The 22076-nt window shown below is 35.5% G+C and overlaps 1 protein-coding gene across 2 annotated transcripts in view; it reads right to left on the reverse strand.

Annotated features, from left to right (window-relative positions):
* The window catches only part of SLC25A21 (solute carrier family 25 member 21), a 257949-nt gene that overhangs the window by 101363 nt on the left and 134510 nt on the right, over nucleotides 1-22076 (reverse strand). For both annotated transcript variants that reach the window (XM_062623581.1, XM_062623590.1), the window contains exon 2: nucleotides 8189-8237. In XM_062623581.1, coding sequence (XP_062479565.1) covers nucleotides 8189-8237 — 49 coding nt within the window. The remainder of the gene's footprint in view (nucleotides 1-8188; nucleotides 8238-22076) is intronic.

Below are 22076 nucleotides of genomic sequence, written 5' to 3' on the forward strand. Positions count from 1 at the left end.
TTAGTGTAGATGTGAAGAAGCATCTCTTTACTGTGAGGGTGCTGAAGCCGTGGTGAGGCCCAGAGAACTTGTGGATGCCCCATCCCTGGCAGTGTTCAAGGCCAGGTTGGATGGGGCTTTGAGCAACCTGGTCTAGTGGAAGGTGTCCCTGCCTGTGGCAGTGGGGTTGGAATGAGATGATCTTTAAACTCCCTTCCCACCCAGACCAACCTATGATTCTATGGTAGTAAACTTTTTGGCTTTTTTGACACCAATACAATGGCACATCCTGAGGCTGTGGGAATCTAAACAAAATAATTAAACACATCTATTGTGTTTAATACAAACCATAACACATCCTATTATACTGCGGGGTACTTTCTGCACAAATATAGCTATATTTTTATAGATCTGTCATCTGAACCACATATCCAAAATGTTTCAAATTGAATTTCATTTTTGTCATGAAGATTTGGTCATGGTTTCTGATTCACATAAACTTCCTGATTATCTGCAGAAATCCTGAAATACTACAAAGAGAATCCAAGTGTTGCTACACTGTCTTATTTCTTTGGTAGGTTCTAGCTAGAGAAGCAGCCAATAGTGCAATGAGCATTTTTTAGAGGGCATTTAGTCCTAGGTTCTCTCCTTTCAGTGCACTTCAACACAGTGCAATGAAAAAATAATTATTCTGTCATATCTGTAATCCATGGCATGTGTTTTCTCCATAATTACAGTTTAGGAACTCTTTTGTCACATTTGCCTACTCTGTCTAGAAGAGGGTTATTTGTAGCCTCATATTATGAAAATAAATATTTTCATAAAATTAAGATAAAAACAAAAGGAAGGAAAAAAAATCCAAAACAAACCCCAGACTTGTACTTAAACTGCAACTGCACAATGTGCAGCCCATGAAATCACAAAATGCAGTCCACACCACTCTCTTGAAACTACATCATGAGGACACAGGTAATGAATTGCAGGTTTTTCCAGTGCTAGAGAACTTAAACATGGAGCAACTTCACTTTCTCTATCAATGAAGATGCTGTACCAGTACAACAAAATATGTCTGTGTACATTTATTCAAAAATGTGTAAATGTATAGACGCAGGTTATAGAGAGGAAATCCTGATGCTTTTGTCATATTACATGTTCTGCTACTATAGTTGCCACGAAATGTTTACATGAACTTTTTAAGAACTGGACATCCAAACCCAGAAAGAATATTGTGTTATGACATTAGAATGAAAGCAAAATGTAAACTAAAGGGACCTGAATTTGGTAGGTGTTAGAAATTTCAGGTTGCTACAGCTCATAAGTGAATCAAGGAACTGAAGGTACTTTTGCTATGGACAGTGAAATGGCACAGACAACATGTAACCCCATGTTATCATCATGCCATGTTATCAAATGGAAATTTTAATTTTATGGTATTTCAGTTGTTTAAAAAGACATCTACTATTCATTAAAAAACCCAGATTAAATGGCAGAATGCTTAACTGAGATTAAGGAAAAGCTTGAGAAAAGAGATCTCTGGCAGTCTGATTTGATGGTGCACAAATTCAGTTTCTTTCAAAGAAAGAGATAGATAGGCTTATGCTAAGATGAAGAAACAATGTATGTTATAGTTTTTACAAAAGTCCACAGTGACTTGAAATGGGGATATTATGAAGCAGTTCTGCTGTTTGATCACAAATAACACAGTGTCACATGAGGAGATGATGAAGCTGCATTTATATAGTTCCTTTTCAGTTCCTTTTATCCCAAAGGATCTTGACACTCTTTATAAAATCTACATACGGTATGCCTATGAATACAAAAAAAAAAAAAAAAAAAGGACACAGGAACAGAAATCACTTTGACCAGCACGGCAAACCAGAGCATCTGTTTAACAGTACACATCAATACTGTTCTTTAATTCAAGGAAGGATTTAAACTGGAATAGTATATCTAGCAGGAATTATTAGCCCGTGTGCCCTTATTAATTCCTAACAGATTGTATGCAGAAGTAAACAAAGGGCAAATTACAGAGCCCGGATTACATCCAAATTATTGTAAATTTGAGATAAATTCTCATTTAAAAAAATTTGGATCTGTAAGAAAATATTCAAAACCTTTCAATGCTGAGATTCAAATGCCAAAACCAGAGTATAAGCTACAATATGCACAGAAATCCTATGAAAAATCGTGCCAAGGCCTACTGATACATCAAGTAAAACTAATCCCAGAAAAAAGCCTTGACATTTTATTGAAATAAGGACACTAAGTTCAGTTGGTCAGGGTTTATTTTTACCATTTTTTTTTCTCAAAATGAAAAAAAAACTTTTCTCAGGAAACGATCAGTTTCAATACATTTTTATATTCCACTATTAGATGACAATGGATGTTACACTCTACATTTTCAAACCAAAACTTCTGTTTTCCTAGTTCAAAATTACTTAAAAGTAGTTGAAAAGGAAAAAAGAAAAGGAATTCAAAACTTTCAAAATTAATTAAATGAAGAATTTCATTGGCCACCACTCACTGTTTTTCTAACAGTCTTCTGAGAGTTCAACTGTTCCTTCCAATAGGGAATTGTTTGGTATCATGATAATCTTCCCAGGGCAAGAAGAGTATTTTTTGCTTAAATCTAAATGTTGCAAATCTAACTAGAACAGTTTACATCAAGTAACATGAACCTAACATGCCCTGATGCGAACCAAGTGAGGTATGGTCATTTGGAAATGGTAACATTGTATAAGGACAATGAATGCTTCCTCAAACCAGTGTTTTTCAGAAATAGGCTCCACTACTGCTCACTCAAACAAAAAAGCTAGAAATCAAAGAGGAATTAATGATATAAAGGAAGTAGCTCTTGCAAAACAACAGATGGAATGAGATCAGAAACACATGTAGTAAGCTGAACTTTTTTAATAAGACCAAAATGACAGCACTAGAACAAAGGAACAAAATGGATAAACATACACACAAATCAGCAGAACATTTTTTAACTAGAAATGGGTCTGTAATGCAGAGACCAAATCTGGACTTAGATTCTAAATTATTTTCTAAATTTAGAGCTTCAGATTCATGATATTGGTCTAGATTTTTTACAGAAAGAGTAGCAAACCATAAAATCTCTACCATGACTAGATCAAAACTTTCTTCAAAGTTTCTAAGGTGAATTATTTGCTTTTTTTTTTCTTTTTTTTTAATGCTGATATTCTGGATCACACATAAGATGGAAAGTCAGTTCACATGAAAATTATGATCTAACACTGAACTGTGTAAAAAGGTATTAAAGTAGAAGCAACATGGACTGCATCTTCCCCAGGTTCTGCCAAAGGTGAGAAACAGCTTTAACAAAAAAACAGGGAGGTAAAACAGGTTCATCAGGAAAACAAGCTATACTTATTAACTTATTCTCCTGATAAATCTAAGTAAATGCTTTGGAAAGAATGCCACCTTGGTCTCCTTAGGCACTGCTTTCTAAATTACACATACATCCCAGTGTAAAGCTGTGTTATGAAGACACAATTATGTCTGAAAAAAGTAGAAATTTTTTAAATATAGAAAAAAAAAATAAAGTCATGTGGAACTGTCATTATTTGAATTAACCAGAAAAGTATTAAAACATTACCCACTGAATATATGTTTAACTTGTTATGACACAAGTTACGCTGATGATTTTCCTGATAAAATAATAAACTAGACTTTCTCCATAATAAACTAGACGTTCTCCAAGTCATTTAGATGTTAGTTTACCTATGATAACATTTACCACTCTTTGAATACATTGTCTTGAAGTAAAAAATCCTGAATTCTCAAGTGGTAGGAACTAATTTATCAGTAACACAGATCTGGAGCACAATTTCCTATTAGTTCGACATGAGAGGAACCTTCTTTCTTTCAAATATTTGTCTCAAAATGTACAGTGATATCAAATTACTCCCAAAATGAAAGTGGTAAGTAAATTATTCTTCTAATCCACATAAGATTTTTCCTGTCCACAGGACTTTCAGACACAAATCTTTTCAGACGTGTTATGTATTTGAAAGGTTTTGGTGGTCTTGTTATTTTTTTTGCTATTATTTGAAAGCACTTAATCATACATTTATTCATATGTGGTTTTTATTAAATTCTGTCATGTAGACAACTGTTGCAAAAAGTTACAAGGCATCGTTTCTGTTTCCTAACTACACAAGACAGAGTCACATCCAAAATGGCTATTCTGCTTCAATATATATGTTTCAACAGTTTGTATGAATACTTGCACAGGCAACTCCCTGTAATTCTCTCCGTTTCACTCACCAACTACACCTGTGAGCTGCTGCATATGTATTAATTTTCCAACAATAAAACTATTAAATTCTTAATTTTGTACATTTGCTTAAGCCAAAACATTTGCCACTAAGACATAAAGGATAAAGTCTAGCTGGAAAAGAAATTTACTAAGTAATATGTATGTCAATGTCTTGTCCTATGTATCATGATATAGCATACACTTTTGCCATCCTTTGGTAAGTCTGATGGAAGAAAATGAGATTATAGTCTGCATTACACTTAATAGGCAAAAAATGGTCCAAAATCAGTTGTCCTGGGTTTAGCAGTAGCAATTCTTTATCCAGACAAAAGCATTTCTCTCCTCACTTTCCAGCAAAGATCTAGGTTTCTTACTTGAAAAGTAGGCCTTCCATGTCTTAACTGTATCTGTACCAGAAAAATCTTACTTGTTACTGCTCTCCCTGCTCATACATAGGCACACACATAACTCCTTACCAAATTCTGTAAAACTTTTACTTAAGAGGACAAGGACAGAGATTGAGTACCTTATACTACAGATGGCTAAATTAATCATAAGGGTAACTGATAAATAAAACAGTTAACAGAGACTCTGGCACAATGAGACATCAAAAGCTTAGCACCATTTTTTTAATGCTGTCTCATCAGAAATTATACCAATATATCTTGTAATTGAGAAAAAAAGCTTTATTTCAAAGAATAAGCGGGATACATAGAGCTAAAAGAATGAATCATATCCATCTACCTAGCTCACTCACATTAAGTTCTTAAAGTAATATCCTTGGTGTTATAATAGATAACAAAAAAAAATTATTTTCAAATGCACATTTAGCAAAAACCAATCCATTAAGCATATGGCTTGTTAGAATAGTTTATAATGTATATATATATATATATATATGTGTATATATTTCCTCCCTTGGTGTGAGGAGACAAACAAGCCTAGCATTGTTACTGTAGAATAATAGAAAATTACTAAACACAGAAAAGATATTGCAAAACATTGTCACAAAAGAGCCAAACCATTTTGTAGGGTTTCAAAATAATATCTGACAGGAACTTTATTTTTGTCAATTTTTATTAAAAACACACACACGCACACAAGACAATGCAGTAAAGACGTTAAGCCACCATTCCACTAGATGTGAGCCTTCGGCATTTTCCCTAAACTCCTTCAGAATGCTAAGGAAGATTGAGATTCCACTAATCTGAAAAGGCCATGGGACTTTTTCCACCAAACAAACACTTTATAGAAAAATGGCAGGAAACTCAAACCACCATAAAAGTCAAGCAACAAAATGTGCTTTTACATGTCCTTTCATCTAACCATAAGGGAAAAACAAAACAAAACCCAAACAAATCACCAAAGCTGCAATAGCTGGAATTGGTCAGGAAATGACAGATTATCAATACCAAGTTGGAAAACTGTAAGTGCACTGCAGTACTTAGAGGCACTGCAAAACAGATATAAAGTAAATGAAAATGCATGAGAAAATATTCTGAATCCGAAATTCAGAATTAAAATCAATGTTTTATTTGAACTTCTTCAAAGCCATCAATGAATTAATCTGATACAGTAAATTTGGACCATTATGAAGTGAAAAGAAGTGGCATGATATTAGGAACATGGAATGGAATGATGGATAAGATCAAGGATATTCTGTTCTTGGTTTTGTTACTGGCTTCCAAAATGTAAGTATTTTCAAGTACTAACATCTGCTAAGATCAGCAGAAAAGTTACTGCAAAGTCTGTATAATATGTCTAAATACATCTATACTAAAAAAATACAGGGAAACTATCACTTGGGTGCTGCCCTCTTCTGAAAAGTGTTCCAGCTAATTCAATGGAAAAGTTAACTTCTCTTGAAGTTTCTTCAGATAAAGAAATTTGCTTAATGGCTTTTTTACTTGATTCAGCCTCTTGGCTCCACCATGATCCATAATCTGATTTCTCCTGCACGCCTACTGTTATTTCATTTTTTCCTGCTTTCATTAATTCCACTCTTTATGGACTCAGATTTCACATTTAGAAGGTTCTTAATTATTATTACTTTTTTAACATTGATACAGCTTCACAGACATCCCTGTACACTCCTTAATGCTTTCCATTCCTGGGTCTCAGATCTGATCAGCATTTTCACTGGTAAAAGTATGACAAACCCTGTAAAATCTGGAATAGAAATGGGAAAATATGTCCTTGGATTCTGCAAGTCCACTGCATGTGTGGTTTCTATCAGAAAGCTGAAAGTACATTTGTTTATTGCCAATTTATCAGAACAGATGTTCAGTTAATGCTTTTTATGATATATGATATGTAGCATGTCTTAAATCACAAATGATTCTAAGGATATGTATTAAGCTGTTTCAACCAAGACTGGAGGCATGAGGATGTGTGGGATGACAAGCTCAAAGCACCAAAGACAGGAGAAGTAAATCTGATGCTGTATTTATATTACAGAAGAATATGACTCCTGGTTTAGTACAAAGAGAAAAACAGGAAGAGGTAAAACCAAAAGCTTGAGAGCTATGGGTGAGTTACAGCACAACCTGCCGAAATGAAGTCACTAAAGCACATCCCATGAGGACCACATGACAGCAGAGCAAAACAAATGTTTTTATTTTAAATTTGGTCTTTGTTTTGTTTGTACCCTGCCTTTTCTGAGGCTTTAATTTCAATCTTTCACTGTTAATTTTGTTAATAGCAAGGTCTCAGTGCTACCTGGAAGGGCAGACAGGATCCTTGAAACTAGCAGGTGTACTGTCTCTATATGAATCAATATATTCCATATCACGAAAGGATACAGAAGAATTGCCTGAGTCACCCCAGGAGTTAAGCTCCAAGCCCTGAAGAACACCTAAAGCACCTCAGCAGCAGTTAATATGGATGGAGCCCACATTACTGTCTTCTAGTGCTGGCCATTTTCCTCCTGCAAAATGCAAGCTGCAGAATAGTGTATCTCAAGGTCTTAAGCAAACTACACAACGTGATTTAAACAGAAGCCAAAAATACATCCTTAACAAGCTCACATGCTGGCTAACTGGAACTAGAACCTTTAGTCAAAGTTGACTGCTTCAAGCATATTGCAGACACCACAGCTGTGGTCATATCAAAATACCAAATATATCAAATATGTTCATCATTTGTTTGGGGCTGATTCAGCTCATAGTGAAGCTTTCCTGCCTAGGTGATGAGAACTAGATAGAACTCCAGGAGCAGTATATGGCAATTATTGGCATCACATGTAACACATATGCCATGAAAAATTTTCTCCTTATTGTATGCTTCTGCATCCTGGTTTGTTTTTCACAGGTGGAAACCATCACAAATTGATACGAAAACTAAAAATCACAGAAAAGCAAAAATATATTCAAGAAACTAGAAACACAACTATTATTTTTACTTTTCAGTAATCAACATTAAAAAACCTTAATTTGCCCACATTTTCCAGGTCACTTAATAATTTATACTCACACAAACACAAATATTTGGAAAACAAAATAGGGACAGATAAAAATAGATAAAAGCATGAAGTTACAGACAGAAGATGGAACATGTTGTTTTACTAAAAAATCTTTTAAAGCTATTTTGGAGGTGATATGGTATTTCCCAACAGGGTATAAAAGTATTACTGCAGATGATACATATAGCAAATTAATTTAAGTACATCTCTGCTCATCTATAGGATTTTGTTACAACATCGAAAATACATGTCATAAAACAGATTGAGCACCTTTAGATGACCTCCAATCAGAAATGTGTCATAGTATCCAAATTCCATCTGTCAAACGCTGTAGATACAGGTAAGTAAATATAAAAGCCATTACAGGCACAAGTTACCCTGTGAGAAGTTCTAGCATTTTGTTTTTTGATAGCTCCTAATCTGGATATCTTCCAAAGTCAACAAAACCTGTTCAAGCAGAATCTTACCTTGTTTTCACTACGTCAAGAGGATGCATCAGGCAAATTTCTACAAGACCTATAAAATAGTAATAAAAAAGGCTTAATTAAAATTTGTACAAATAGTACTTTAATTTTCATTGACTCGATCAGTTTTTTAAGTTTGAAAAATAAATAAAAATCTAAAAATATCATTGATGATACAGTACTTATATACTCTGTATATTAAACACTCTCAGGGATTCTAGACGGTAAATTTTGCTAGCTGTTCATTATAGCAGGGAAAGTGAGGACTTAAGCTAAATGATCAACTTAATCATAGTTTTTGCTCAGTTTTCTGACTGAACAGCAAGAACATTTGATTGCTATCATAAATAAATACATTAAGTCTTGCTGAAAGTAGTGAAGGAGGGGGGTTCAGATTGGCTTTTTTGTCATATAAGAGTAATCCCTAAGGACACCACAAGACAGTGCTGGGGTCTCAAACAAACTTGATGTTAAGATGACAGCTAATTCCTGAGCTGCCCATCTGAGCTGCAGCCTTATTGTTTCTTCATCCTATCATGCTCTGTGTTGATGCATAGTGCTGGCTTTCCCCATCCCGCCTCCACCGCTCATCATGAGCACTAAAATTCGCATGCTGGGGACTTAGCATTCACACATGGAGGGTGTGAAAAAGAAAGGGCAAATGCCGAGGAAAAACAGATCTGGAAGTCTGCACCTGTCAACGCTGGCTTCAAAGTTGGTTCCGTTACTTTTTTCCACCCATCTGACACCTCATGGAAAGTCCAGAAGTTTACCACCTACGTTTTGCCCATGCTTCCCAGCACACGTTGCCCAGGGAGAATTTTCTTAGCTTCTGTACTTTTGCTCAGATTTTCTAGGCTTGTCTACTCATCTGTCCATTTTGTATATCACCCTCATTCAAAAAAAACCCAAAAAGATGTACTTACAAGGATCACAGAAAAAGTGTATTTTTGAGATGTCAGCGTGCAGAGGTAATAAAATCAACTACACAAATTTGAAAGGATTTTGAAATGCTGAGAAAATACATATCTGTATGTCCAAGGTATTAGATTCTCATGTTTTTGAACTTTCTGTGCCTGGTTTATTAAGACCCTTAAGCATCCATGGCCTCTTATCCACACTAATAAATTTAATGCTACAGCATGCAAAAACAATTAATGAAGACTGTACTTACTGTAATGACTGTAAACATCTATTTCATCTATTTATTATTATAATAAAAATAATTACAAACTTTCTGTAACACAGAATGAGTATTTTGGTGATTTAGGGTTAAAATTCCAAAAATCTTGATTAATGCAGGCATTCTTATTCAAGCTAAAATATCTACAAATTCCTCTCTTTATGCATACCATACACTCTCACTGAATTTAAGCACACGCTTACATTCCACTAGATGCTCTCCTTCTTCAGATATCACTGTCTTAAGGTCCAGATCCTGTCCTCTTATTTTAATGGCTCAGAATACAGCTGAACTCAGTTATCACTAAAGATAACAGTTTCTAATACCTAAGACAATTTCTTACACACTAGGATACTCAACTATTTTCTCTGTCTAAGCAAGGCAAAGAAATAACTCTAACACAAAGTGAAAATCTCATTTTGAAATGTTCCACACACAAGCGAACTAATGGAATTTGCAGTTTGGCTCTATTCTTTGTCAGGCTTGATGGAGAAAGACCCTTGGTGGGGTTCATGCAGGAACCAGGCTCTGCCTGGGTAACGTAGTGTCTGACACTGCAATGTCAGAAACTTGAGTTCTTTTTTTTTTCATTACTGAATATAAGTCTAAGGAAGCCTCAAAGTTTCAAATTTCAATTATTTTAGAACTAATAAATTTAGTGTTTCAAGTAGCACAGGAAAACTGTGGGTTTTTTATAAAGTTTATATAAGAAAAGATTAAATTCCAAAACATTGTCTACTTTCTATTTCAACTTTAATGAAACTTTCTGAGTAATACAGGTATTTAGATAAGAAAGCATTTTAAACTGAACCAAAGCACTAGCAGAGAGAAGATTCTCATTACAGTCAAAGGAGAGATAGCCAATAAAAGCAATAGAGTCTTTAGCTCAGCCTATAATAAATGCCAATATTTAAAAATAACCATCTATTTTCTGCTTGATATGCTTTACATATTGAATACATATATTACTGATAATTGTTATATATTTCTCTTGAGGAAGAATAATCTATTTCTATAACAACAAGGGACTACTAAAGTTTTTGTACACAAATGCAAGTTTTGGAGTTAGTAACAGAAGAAGAGCATAAAATGTAATGCTAAAATTTTCAGCTAAATGTATTTTAACAGTAGTTTACATGGAAGTTTGTGAGGATGTTAAAATGTTTAAACTGAATTCCTGACGTAAAATACTTGTGTTTTAATTTAACATATGTAATTTTCCTTGTTTTCTATCATTCACTATAATGTTTAAAGCTTGCAAAACATAAAACTGGCCAGGTAACTGCTTACACCTAGTTTCTTTACACTGTGTCTAATGACAGGATCAGGCTAATATTTGTGACCATTTTTTTGTCATATTTTCTTTCCACTCCATGCAAAACTTGTTTTTCAGTTCTGGATAAAAGGAGAACAACACGGGTGATATCAGTCAAAGACTATTAATATCAGTATTAATGACAGTAACTAAAAAGCATGCAATTTAGTATTTGTTTTATTTTTCCTAGAAAGCAAAAGATGTCATTGTTATTTCTGACCAGGTATATTTATTGCTGTAACTATTGCCAGCAATGACTTCTATTTTGCTAAAATAAGGCCAAATCATGTCACAAAAGGGAACATAGACTGTAAGTTTTCTATCCTGATTCTGTCCCAAAAACTATAAACTACCTCAACAGCTGCCAACAGGTGCTTTGCGAGCTGCAGTTGAGTGTTTCAGTGCTGGCAGGGGGCATAGCCTAAGAGTTCTTTCTTTAAATACCACCTTCCTTTTCCAAGCTCTACTGCCTCCCCTTCCTTTTCCTCCATCATTTTGGACCTTCTATTCCATCTTGTTTTGGTAGATAGAGCCCACAGTAGGGGGCCAAGCATGGGGCCAGGGGTTGTTCACCCTATTCTGTTTTTGCAGAATTAATGTCCATTTTGGGAGAAAACTGGACAGTGCCAGAATTTGGCTCTATTTTCTTGGTCCTCATAGGATAATTTTTAATTCAGGCATTTTTCCAGCAACTGAATCAGATGAATTCCAAGGTCCTTGGCAAGAGCTCTGTTTTGATAACTTCAAGATTCTATTGGCTATCTGCCTTTCTCAGTCTTTCCTTTGTCTCATCATTTAATTACGCACTAAGTTTTAAGCGGTGTATAGTTACTTGACTTCACCAGACAGAACTCTTTAAAAGACACTAGGATTATGACACAGCTCTCTGAAGAGCATCAAAGGAGCTCACACTGTGCAAGACACTAATGGAACAGCTACAAACACAAGCTACATTTTTCCATCTACTATAGTAGTCATGCAAATCATTACAACATCCTACTTGATAGCCTGCCCAGAAAGTGTAGTGGCCCTAGAAATTACAAGCACTCCGAGATGTGCTCAATAAAATGAAATATATTGCTCTTTCTTTAGTTAATTTTCATCAGCTTTATGAAAAATTCAATTAGCACTATGAAAATCTAATTTCCTCAACAATTATTATCAGGGTTTGATATATTTTACCTTGTCACACTGTAAAGACTACTGTATACAAACTTTATTTTCATGACAAACTAGTTAACATAGCTACATATAGATTGTCCAAAAACATATTCTCGTCATCCCATTGGGTCTCCATGGTGATGTCACATGCAAACTAACCCAGAATGATTTATGATGGCCTAATTATGTTCATAACAACTCAGATCCAACTAGAGCCCAAAGGAAATATCGGAAAGAACAATTACCAGGTCAGTCCAATATTTGTTGTCTTCTGGGTTGGAAAACATTCCTGTGAAAATTGAATACTAACCATAAAACAAGACATAATCAAAATCTCTGTGTTGAAGAAATAACAGGCTGTCATCATTGACATCCTCTGAGCATACACAAATGAAATATCAACAACCGAGAAGGGAGTCCAGAATTTTATTATGTAAAATATTATGCTCAGTAACTGATCCCATGGAGGGAATGACAGAAAATACTGACCTCCCAAAATGACCCTCCTCAGTAGAAAATTTTCCCTTTTCCAACTAATATCTTCCGTTTTTAAATTGCTTCCAATTATGGATTGCATTACATTTCCCTCTGCAAGATTCACATTTAAAATTTCAAACTCGCAGTCTTCATATACATCTCTTCAAACGTTTTAGTGACTGGTGGGTATTTTGAGTTCCATGCCTCTTTGTTCCTCTACCCCATCAGACACACAAATCTTCTAGCAATAATCATACACAGCCTGAGAATACTATGACTGTTTAAAATGTGGTCTAATTGTCTTTCTGGCAAAAGTGAAAGTGAGACTTCGGCAGCACAGGATTACAGGTGTTCTCATCTTCTTCCCAAATGTTTCCATACTTGAAGAATGAAATCCAGCTAACAATACTTGCTAAATAGTGCAGATAAAAATAGAATCATTATGACTTTGGTGCTTCTTAGGGGACAAATTCTTGTCTTTAGCTCTTCTTTGACACTCAAAGCTATGAACTGAACAGTGTGAAGTGCCCATGATACACACTAACTTGTCTCTCACCCTATACATGTTCTCTGCACAATACACCCTGAACAAAGATTCCAACACCGATTCAAGAGATGTAGAGCATGATCCATGTGTTAGTTCAGACAATCCCCTACAGCGTAGAAGTCATTATGCACCCTCCTCCCCTTGTGTTATTCATTTCCCTGGAATAACACAGTAACTGGAGAAACAACAGAAAAGAGACTGGTCATAGCAAATACGGCAATAAACACATCAGGCACTGTATATTGTATAGCTGGAACACTTGGTATTTATTTTGGCTTTTACACAGTTACAGTTACAGTGTCAGAAATGTTCATAAATATTTTATGCGCACTATGCATTTCCTTCTGAGAATATATGTCTGACAAAGAGTCTTGTGTTGATCTTTGTATCCTAATGAAAACAACAACAAATAACCTCTTAAATGTTTGTCTGCTGGCTAAAACTTTTTACTTGACAAGAGGAGGCATGGTACCTCTTCCTGATTGAAGCATAATCACTTCCTGGAAAAATGTATCCCTGCAAACAATTCTACATTGGATAACTTCTATTAGACTGTTGTCCCACGCCATTTTCAAAGACACATAAAGCTTTTAGCTGTTCTGCAAGGGTACCTGTCCATCAGAAAAGTCCACAAAATGCTAGGATAACTGTGGCAGCCAAGGCCCACTCATTTCCGAGAGAGGCAGTCACTCAGTCTCAATTGTAGTACACCAGTCTCAATTGTAGCATGTGTCAAACAGGCTCCAAGGAAAACTATACAGCAATATGTATACATGGACTGTGCTGGAAAAGATCTGCATATCAGCCTTCACTTAAGAAAGTGACAGTTATTTTAACTCTTGCCCAGGATTCTATTTAGTGATGTGGTATGGGATTAACTAATGGTACCCTGGAGCTCCTCACAAATGTTAGTTAACCTTTTAAGTAATGAGCCAAATCAATGCCTTCCTTAGAAAATGTGGAGAAATGGAAAGTTACTCAAAAAAGTACTACACAATGGCAATGCTGCATTCATGAGTCATTCTTCCTTAGAGACCTTGTCTACACAAAGAAAATATACTAGAAAACATATTAATTAAACAAGATGTCGAATATGATTTTTCCCTTGGTATGGATAAGGATGTCTGTGTTTAAAAATGTGTTAGTTGATCTCAATTAATCCCAGAAGGAGCTCTTGCTTTACCATCATTACGTAACGCATTTTAGAAGACATCTTTTGCATGAGGAGCTGAGCTCATCATCTTATTAGGTAACAGTAGATACAACCAATCAGTGTAGCATTGCTATCTGGAAACTGAGGAGTAGCAGGTTGTGGAAACAGTGATTATCTAGCTTTCAAAAAAACCCAGGACCTCAGAAGCTGAAATTTCTCAAGTTTAGCCTGTAACATTTGTACTAGAAGTAGTCATTGTTCTTGGAGCTCTCTTCTTGAAAGCAATGTAAACTAACATTTGCAATGCAGCATTTGCAGTAAGGAATATATTGGAAGGTCTTAACATTTGTCTTAAAGCTCCAGGTACTTTGTTAAAAAACCCTGAAAAAATAAAGGCTGTTAAAAACCTGTAAGATTATTCTTACATTTTAGTTGCCTTTTTGACTTACATTTACTGTATTTTAAACTTAAGGTAAGTGCTCCTATCAACTATTGTATTTCCCTTTCACAGTAGTTCTACTACAGTATGGGCTTTTTTTTTTCCAGTCTAACACATCCAAGCTGACACATCTACATTCAATGTGAGTGGAACCTATGTAAGTCTGCTAGCTGAAACCACAGGTCCTCAGCCCACAATATGTACCTCTCTTAGATGTAACAGAATTCTGTAATAATTTACTGATGTATTACTTTCCCCTGGATAAAAAAATATCTAGCTTTAATGTTTAAAGTATCTGGGCAAACTGCTCTAAATTTAGCAAAAATGCACTCGTTTGCTTTTCACAATGTTTTTGGCACAGTTGGCCAGTTCAGTATATTACGCTCACCAATAACCACTGCTACCAATAACCACATATTTCTATTTACTGTTGCCTAGAATACAACTTTACTGAATGTTTTAATGTGCTTCAATTAAACTGCTCAATGCTCATTTATGCTCTCTGAGAATTGTTTGCTGAGTAAAAACAAAGGCTATCTTCCAGTTTAATGTGAATTTTTTTATTTGCCTCTTATTTTAAAATGAAAAAAATTAGTCCTTGCTTCACAGACCCACCAACTTGATTATCCTCATGTCTATGGCCTGACTGCAGAAATTCTTATATATATTCCATTAGGCAAATCTATGGCAATTAGGAGCATCAAGTTAAAGTTAAATTATGCATAGTTAAATACATCTGTAATAAGACTAGCAGGAAATAGCAAATCACCCAGGAAATATCAGTGGTTAGTCACAGAAGATCTAACTACATCTACATCTCTTTGGAAGAAAGGTTCTTGAAAACTCCAGTAGCATACAGCACTTTCATAGGCAATCAGTTCCAACTGTGCTAGTCACAGAGAGCATTTTTGAAGTAAAATGCCATGTAGAACTTTGTATACTAAGGCCTATGAAATTTGCATTTACAGCATAGTCAAAAAGAGAGTTAACACAGAGATTTTAAAATTCTAGGCTTTGCATACTTTGATTTTAAAACACCAAAGCTGCTCCACTGGCAGTGAATACCATGGAGAGTTTGATTATGCAGTCAAACAATGCAATGTTTAGGTACTGACATGGAAGATAATGCAGCAAAACACAGCAAACAAACTAAGAAAAGGCAAATATTTTCTCCAAGTTCTTAAATATTATTGAGCCGGTATAGAATGTCTCTCCAGAATTTACTGTTTAGAATGTTACAGGAATTTGTTTCACCTTAATTTCCATTCAATTTGTATTTACAAAATAATAAAAATATCAAACAATTCTCAAAAAATATACCAAGTTGGACTCACAAATACTTCTTGCCAAAGTCACTTCTTCCAAAATGACTAGCAATAACGAGTTGCTTATATAGCCAACTGATTTTTTTTATTTGGTCTTTCTACATCTTTTACTGATGTAGTATTGACATTAAAGCTTTGACTTATAAAATAAACACTTGCAATTTACAAACTTAAGTATCTGAGTCTCTAGACACAAGTGAAAGGCTATATATCGTGTAAATTCTCCATAAAATTTTCAGCAAGTATTACATGTCATTATGCCACTCACATATGACATATTCTTTCCATCATGTGTGTCTGAAAAGGAAGTTTTTTACAAAATGATTGAAGTGACCACTGAGGTCAGCACTGGGTTACACAATGTGTCATTACAGCTTTAGGTATTTCAATGCATACTGAATCAATATTCCTGCAACGAAAATGTGTAACCAATATTTTCTTTGCTGTTATAGTAAAATGCTTCTCAATAAGCTTGTTTTCATAAGAATTTTGCCCATTCATATGTCCCAGAGCTGTTGTAATCTTCGTTGCTAATGCTGATCTAAGAGCATAGACATTATTTTATTTCTTGACACATTTAAAGTTCTCTAATGAATAAAGCAAACAGCTTATGGCTGCTTGGACTGTCACTCGGTTGCCCTGGAGGGCTTTAACGTCTTTAAAATAGGCCTCCTAGTTTGTATTTAACTGCCTTGTCCACAGAGGTCTGAAGGGTAGAGCAGATCAAAGATGTTCTGGAAACATAAAATGCATCTGTCCTTCATTTACCTTTAATTAGCTACATCTGACCAGATGCTTTATGGCCTCTTTGTCACACATTCAACAATCTATAAGCCTTCTGACCTGTCCTTAAGGACTATAACTTCACAAGAGTTTCAGGAAAATGCAAATTTAAAATATTAACAGAGGACTTTGAAAGAAATCCTTGGTCTCACTATGGAACTGCTACCCAAGGCAGTAATATTTTGGATTTATCTGAAAAAGCACAAATTTCTCAATATTTGGAGAGTCAAAATGGAATGGTTCTTGAGTTCGGAAAACAAATAATGTTATTTATGGTTCTTTGTGTATTACTAAACACTGCAATGAATAAATATTACACAACAAGAGATCCTAAAGAAAACTGAAATGCAAGCACCTCTTTGACTAGCATAGTATGCTGCACTTCCAGGAGCTGGGGCACTTTCTGTAACAGAAAGTCACAAACCTGCCCTACCCTTTTCTTCCATAGATCCTGTTCATTAGGAGATCTCTACACAGAATGCAAACCAATTCCCAGTAGGATTTTGACTGAGGAGAAAGTTCTGTCATTGCTGCAGAATCAACAAGCAGTTCCTGCTCATTACAGCCTCATAGTGCTGCACTAAATGCTTCTACCAAACTCAGGCCGTTATGGAATAAAAAAGCTGTTTAACACACCAGCTGGCGTGTATGCTAACTGATTCAAGTTATTGGTACTTGATCACACAGGGCACTATATAAAGTCACTGAGGTGGATGGAGAGCACCTCTTAAAATTCTCTGGAATTTGGGTTAGGTTATTTCACAAAGGATTAGCTAACAACAGAAAAATACTATATAAAAGACACATGTACAATGTAGAAAGGCCTCAAAACCTGAATTTGTAGTTTAAACTACCCCTTGATCTCTTTCTATTATGTAATATAAATTTGTAACCTCCATATTATTTTCCAAAATGTCAATCTTTTAGTCTTCCCTAAGGAAGTTTTAATTAAACACATTTCCAAATAAACTAGCAAGTCTTCAAAGACAGTTGTGGTGAAGCACATGAACAGTCAAGTAGCCTGCTTCAATGTATGCGCAGTAGCTAGCAAGCAGGTGTGGCGAGAAGCCAAACTTTATTCTTCAAGAAATGTATATACTATTAGCAGCATACAGAAGTAACATGCATAAAGAAAATGAAAGCAAGGGGATTTAAAAACAATTTAACATGATTACTTCCTAAAGTTAAGAGAAATTGAATATCTTTTAACAAGACATGGATTTTTTCCATCTTTTATACCATCAATATAAACATATTGAAGTATTTAGATGTCTGAATAATGAAATGATAGTACCAGTTTCAGCTCAGGTGAAGAAAGGAAATAGAAACTGGTATAGTATATGCTGAATGTGTAATATAGATAATGGTAATTTTCTATGCATTACTTCACATTATACTGAAAATATGTCATCTTTGACCACGACACTCCTGAGACCCCAAAATTGCAAACTAGAACTCTGTACAGAAAGTATTACAAAGGTCAAAAAAAACCTTGCCTAAAGGCAAATCTAACAGCAGGAATGGAAATGTTCCTAAAAGATTACCATCACAAAGCATTTATATAATGTAGAGCAAAACCTTATTTTTACTTTTTTTTCTGAATCAGTGAACATAAATCATCCTTCTGGGTAAAAATAAACTAAATGAATAAATAAAAACATATGCAAGTTTTGTCAAAAATACACATGCAAGACATGAAACAACTTAGAGCAGCCTCCTTTGGAACAGCTGCTGAACTCCACAATGCTATGAAATATAGAAGTGCAGAAAAGATATTGTGAAGTCTCTTACTCTGGAGTGAACCATCCAGTCACAAAGTGACCAGCTATTTTAGTGTGAGTTCTCCTTCACTTTCCTCACTAAATTTCAATGGCTTTAATTTCATGTATAAGAAATTCCTCTATGAGCAGAAACATTTCAGAAATATCAGAGTAATTCCTGTTTGCATCTTTTGTTCATGAGCTGTAAGTAATATTTTATACAAAATATAACCAAAATAAAGTGTGTATGCTGTAAAAATACGACATATGACTGTGAACTTATGTTTCAAATCAGTGATGTTACCCCATATGTAGTACATGGAAACTTTGCAAAAATAATAGTTAATTTGTTGTCAGTGGAAAGCTCAGTATTGGATAGCCATTGCCTGGGAAGTGAGACAATTGTCCACAAATAAATGCAAGAACTTCAGAATTAGCTGGTAATAAGATGTATGTTTGAACAATTGTTGCTGTCTGAAGCTTATAAACACTTTTTGTTTTTCTAAAGTGGAGACAGGATCAAATTCCAAATGGTAAATGATGTCTCAAGAATATATTCAGCTTTTACACACCAAAGCAATATTGCAGCAGACATAGTTCAGCAAAGACATCTAAATCTATATGCATCTTTCTTTTCCTTCTTCAATGTCCCACCAATTAACAACACTTACTATAGGTTTATAATACCAGTATTAATCCCAATTACAAGATGAGGCCAAAAACAAGTGCTTTGTATAAAAAGATATTCAGGACCCAATTCCCTGCCTATTAAAATGGAGCTTTCCAGTATTTCAGAAGTCTGCTAAAGTAAACCAGTAAGGAACTAGGCTCTTGGTGCCAATACTACTAAAACACAGAGACCAATTATCAAGTGTCTGTGGATAGCAAAATAAAATTTAAAATATTTTCCTGAACACGGCCTGTATACACAGTGCTGTCAAATATTCTAGGGTCTTCTACTGCATGCATTTTTTGTTGAATTCTATGTTGTGGCAACAGGTGATGACAGCACCACTATTTGGTGTTATTTTAGTAGTCACTGGCCTTCCCAGTATTTTTCACCACTCCCATTTGCTGGCAGTATATCATGGCAAAGTTTCAAGAGAAATCTACTATGACGCTGTGTGTTAACTGGGAAATGTCAACATGCAAAGCCATGTCTAGAATTAACCTGTCTTTAATGTTTTCAGGCACCCACACCCTCTCTTCTTTCCAAAACTTAATTATATCAGCAGCTTGCCAGCATTAACAAAACAAAACAAAAACCACCAAAGAAGAAGAAGGGGAAAAGGTGTAGCTGTATTTAACACAATGATAGAGTAATAATCCTCCAACTGAGGCACAGAGACTAGTAACGTTAAATTTGCAGAGGCAAATGTCTTCTGAACATAAATACCACCAGTTAAGAAGAAATAATTTTCCACTGAAAGCACAAGCACTTACCACCACTGACTCTATTACTAGATATTTTCAACTTCTGCTTTGAGAAATTACCTGATTTTTATTGTTCAGGTAGCGAATGTTCTTTTTCTGGTATGCTGAAAGTAAATGACATTTTTTTCTTTTTTCCTTTTTTTTTCCATAACAGAATGCATCCACAAAACAAGCAAGGATTCTATAATCCTTTGTTTGTTTTTTTTAATGCAAACTCTAATCACTGACAGGTGGTCAGTTACATGTCAAGTGAAAAAGGAGAACTGTAAGTCTCAATGTAGCTATGGTATTTTTAGAGGGTCTTCCTCACCCATAGAGAATGCCTCTGCCATGACGTAGTGGGCCACACTCCTGATGCTGTTGATAGGGAAGCTCTATATCCTTTAATCATGTCCATCCTTTCCCTGCAAAAATATGTGTATGAGAGCCAAACTGTGTAATGCAATCAGCATCTGAAAAGTATTCTACAGATCCAAGGCTTTGGCATCTAAACAGTGGATATCCTGAAATCAGCACTGCAAAGTCAATCCTTCGTTGTCCAGCTCTCCTCTCGACATCGTCTTGAGCTAGACAGTACAATCCACTCTATTCACATAATAATGAACTCCTCCTCCCCCAAGTTAAATCTCCTTTATACTGGCAAGTTCAAGTTTTGTCCTTTTCTCAGGTTGTGAAAGTTAGGAACAGGTAGACCTCCAAAATCCACCCTGTGAGGGTCAGAATCAGCCTGAGTGTTTGCAGGAGGCAAATGGTGACATATGCTTCTTCTACACTACAGTAAGTGTAGAAGCAAAACATTCCTGAAAAGTTCCTAAAGACACAGAATTTCATTTTACATTATTATTAGAGGTCTGTAACCAGAAGACTCAACTAATCAACTTCATTCCATTTTGCTATCTTGTTATATCTATATTCGCATTAATTAAGCACAAAAAAATGAGTGACAAGATTAAGCAATTAGTGGTGAGGCCTCAAAACCACCTACATTACATACACTCTACTTAAAAACAGATTTTGTCCTATCATCTGGCTTGGTTTGGACCCCTTTTTCTTGTTAGGGTTTGGAGAGTGCTTGGAAAACTGATAGCAGAGCAGTCAGCTTTGGTTCACTGAAAATGTAGGGAAAAGCTTTTTTGTAAAACAAAGAAAAATACATGCATGTATTTTCCCAAACTGCCATTGAATGCACCCTGCTCTGCTTTAGAACTAATTCTCTAAACATCAGTTTGTGTGTAACATCAGTTTTGATGTGATATCAAAGAAAAATAAGAAGCAATCTGGCTTTTGAGCTACTGTGCAGATCATCACACTGCTGGCAGTAGGACAGCACAGTGGATTCAGGATTGGCTGCTGTGTGATACCGATGTCTGATTAGACCCTAGTTCCATAATGTAGTGGAGCTTTGCTGTATCAGTAAGCTACTGTTATCTTCTGTTCCTGAATTTTTCAGAGTTCCTTGTTTTCACAATTCTTGCCACACTCTGCTACTCAAACATTAAGGTGATTTGGAAGTCCAAAGGCTGGCTATATGGAAAAGGGGAATGAAAAGTTAATTTATTTCATTAAAAGGCTGTAATACGAGGACGACATGGGAAAACTCTGGGATTAGAAGAAAGAAAATGGAATTCAATAATGTCAGGTAGTGTTTGTCTACGAAATTACACAGAAGGTCTTATGCAGAAACCAATGGTGCAGATTTGGTCAAAACCCATATGTAAAGCTGAATATAGTGTAATGGGGCAAACACCAATACTTAGGCTGAAAAGAGATTCCCAGTGTCCACTTCACATTCAGCTATATGGAAGCTAGGAGCTTTCTACTGATGAAGACAGTGCCAAAGCAGCAGCCTTAGAAATCACCTTAACTCAGAGAGGCATTTATTCACCATCTGTCCTTCAGTACAGATGAGAACCTGCAACACTGAAAATCTAGTCTGCAACACAGACCGTTCTTACTGAAACTACTGATAACAACACTTAGCCAAATAAATTTTGTTATACTCTTTTCTTGAACAGGTGTTTTTTTACACCATTAGACCAGTTATTTTGTTATGCATTAAATTGTAGCATAATTCAGTTTGGAAGGGACGAGGTCATTTAGTCCAACATTAGAAAATCCTGGTCTGCTCCACCCAGTTTGCGTTGTCCACAGATTTGCTGAGAATGGCTTCCATCCCATCATCCAGTTTGAACACTACTGGTCCCAGTATTGATCCCCAAGCAACACCACTGGTTACTGGCTGCCAGTTAGACTTTGCATCACTGATCAGAACTCCCCAAGCCCAGCAGTCCAGCCAATTTTCCACCTACATTTT

The sequence above is a fragment of the Pezoporus occidentalis genome, unplaced genomic scaffold, assembly GCF_034315485.1.
Source record: "Pezoporus occidentalis ecotype Australia unplaced genomic scaffold, CSIRO_AGI_Poc_V1 ctg108, whole genome shotgun sequence".
NCBI classification, from domain to species: Eukaryota; Metazoa; Chordata; class Aves; order Psittaciformes; family Psittacidae; genus Pezoporus; species Pezoporus occidentalis.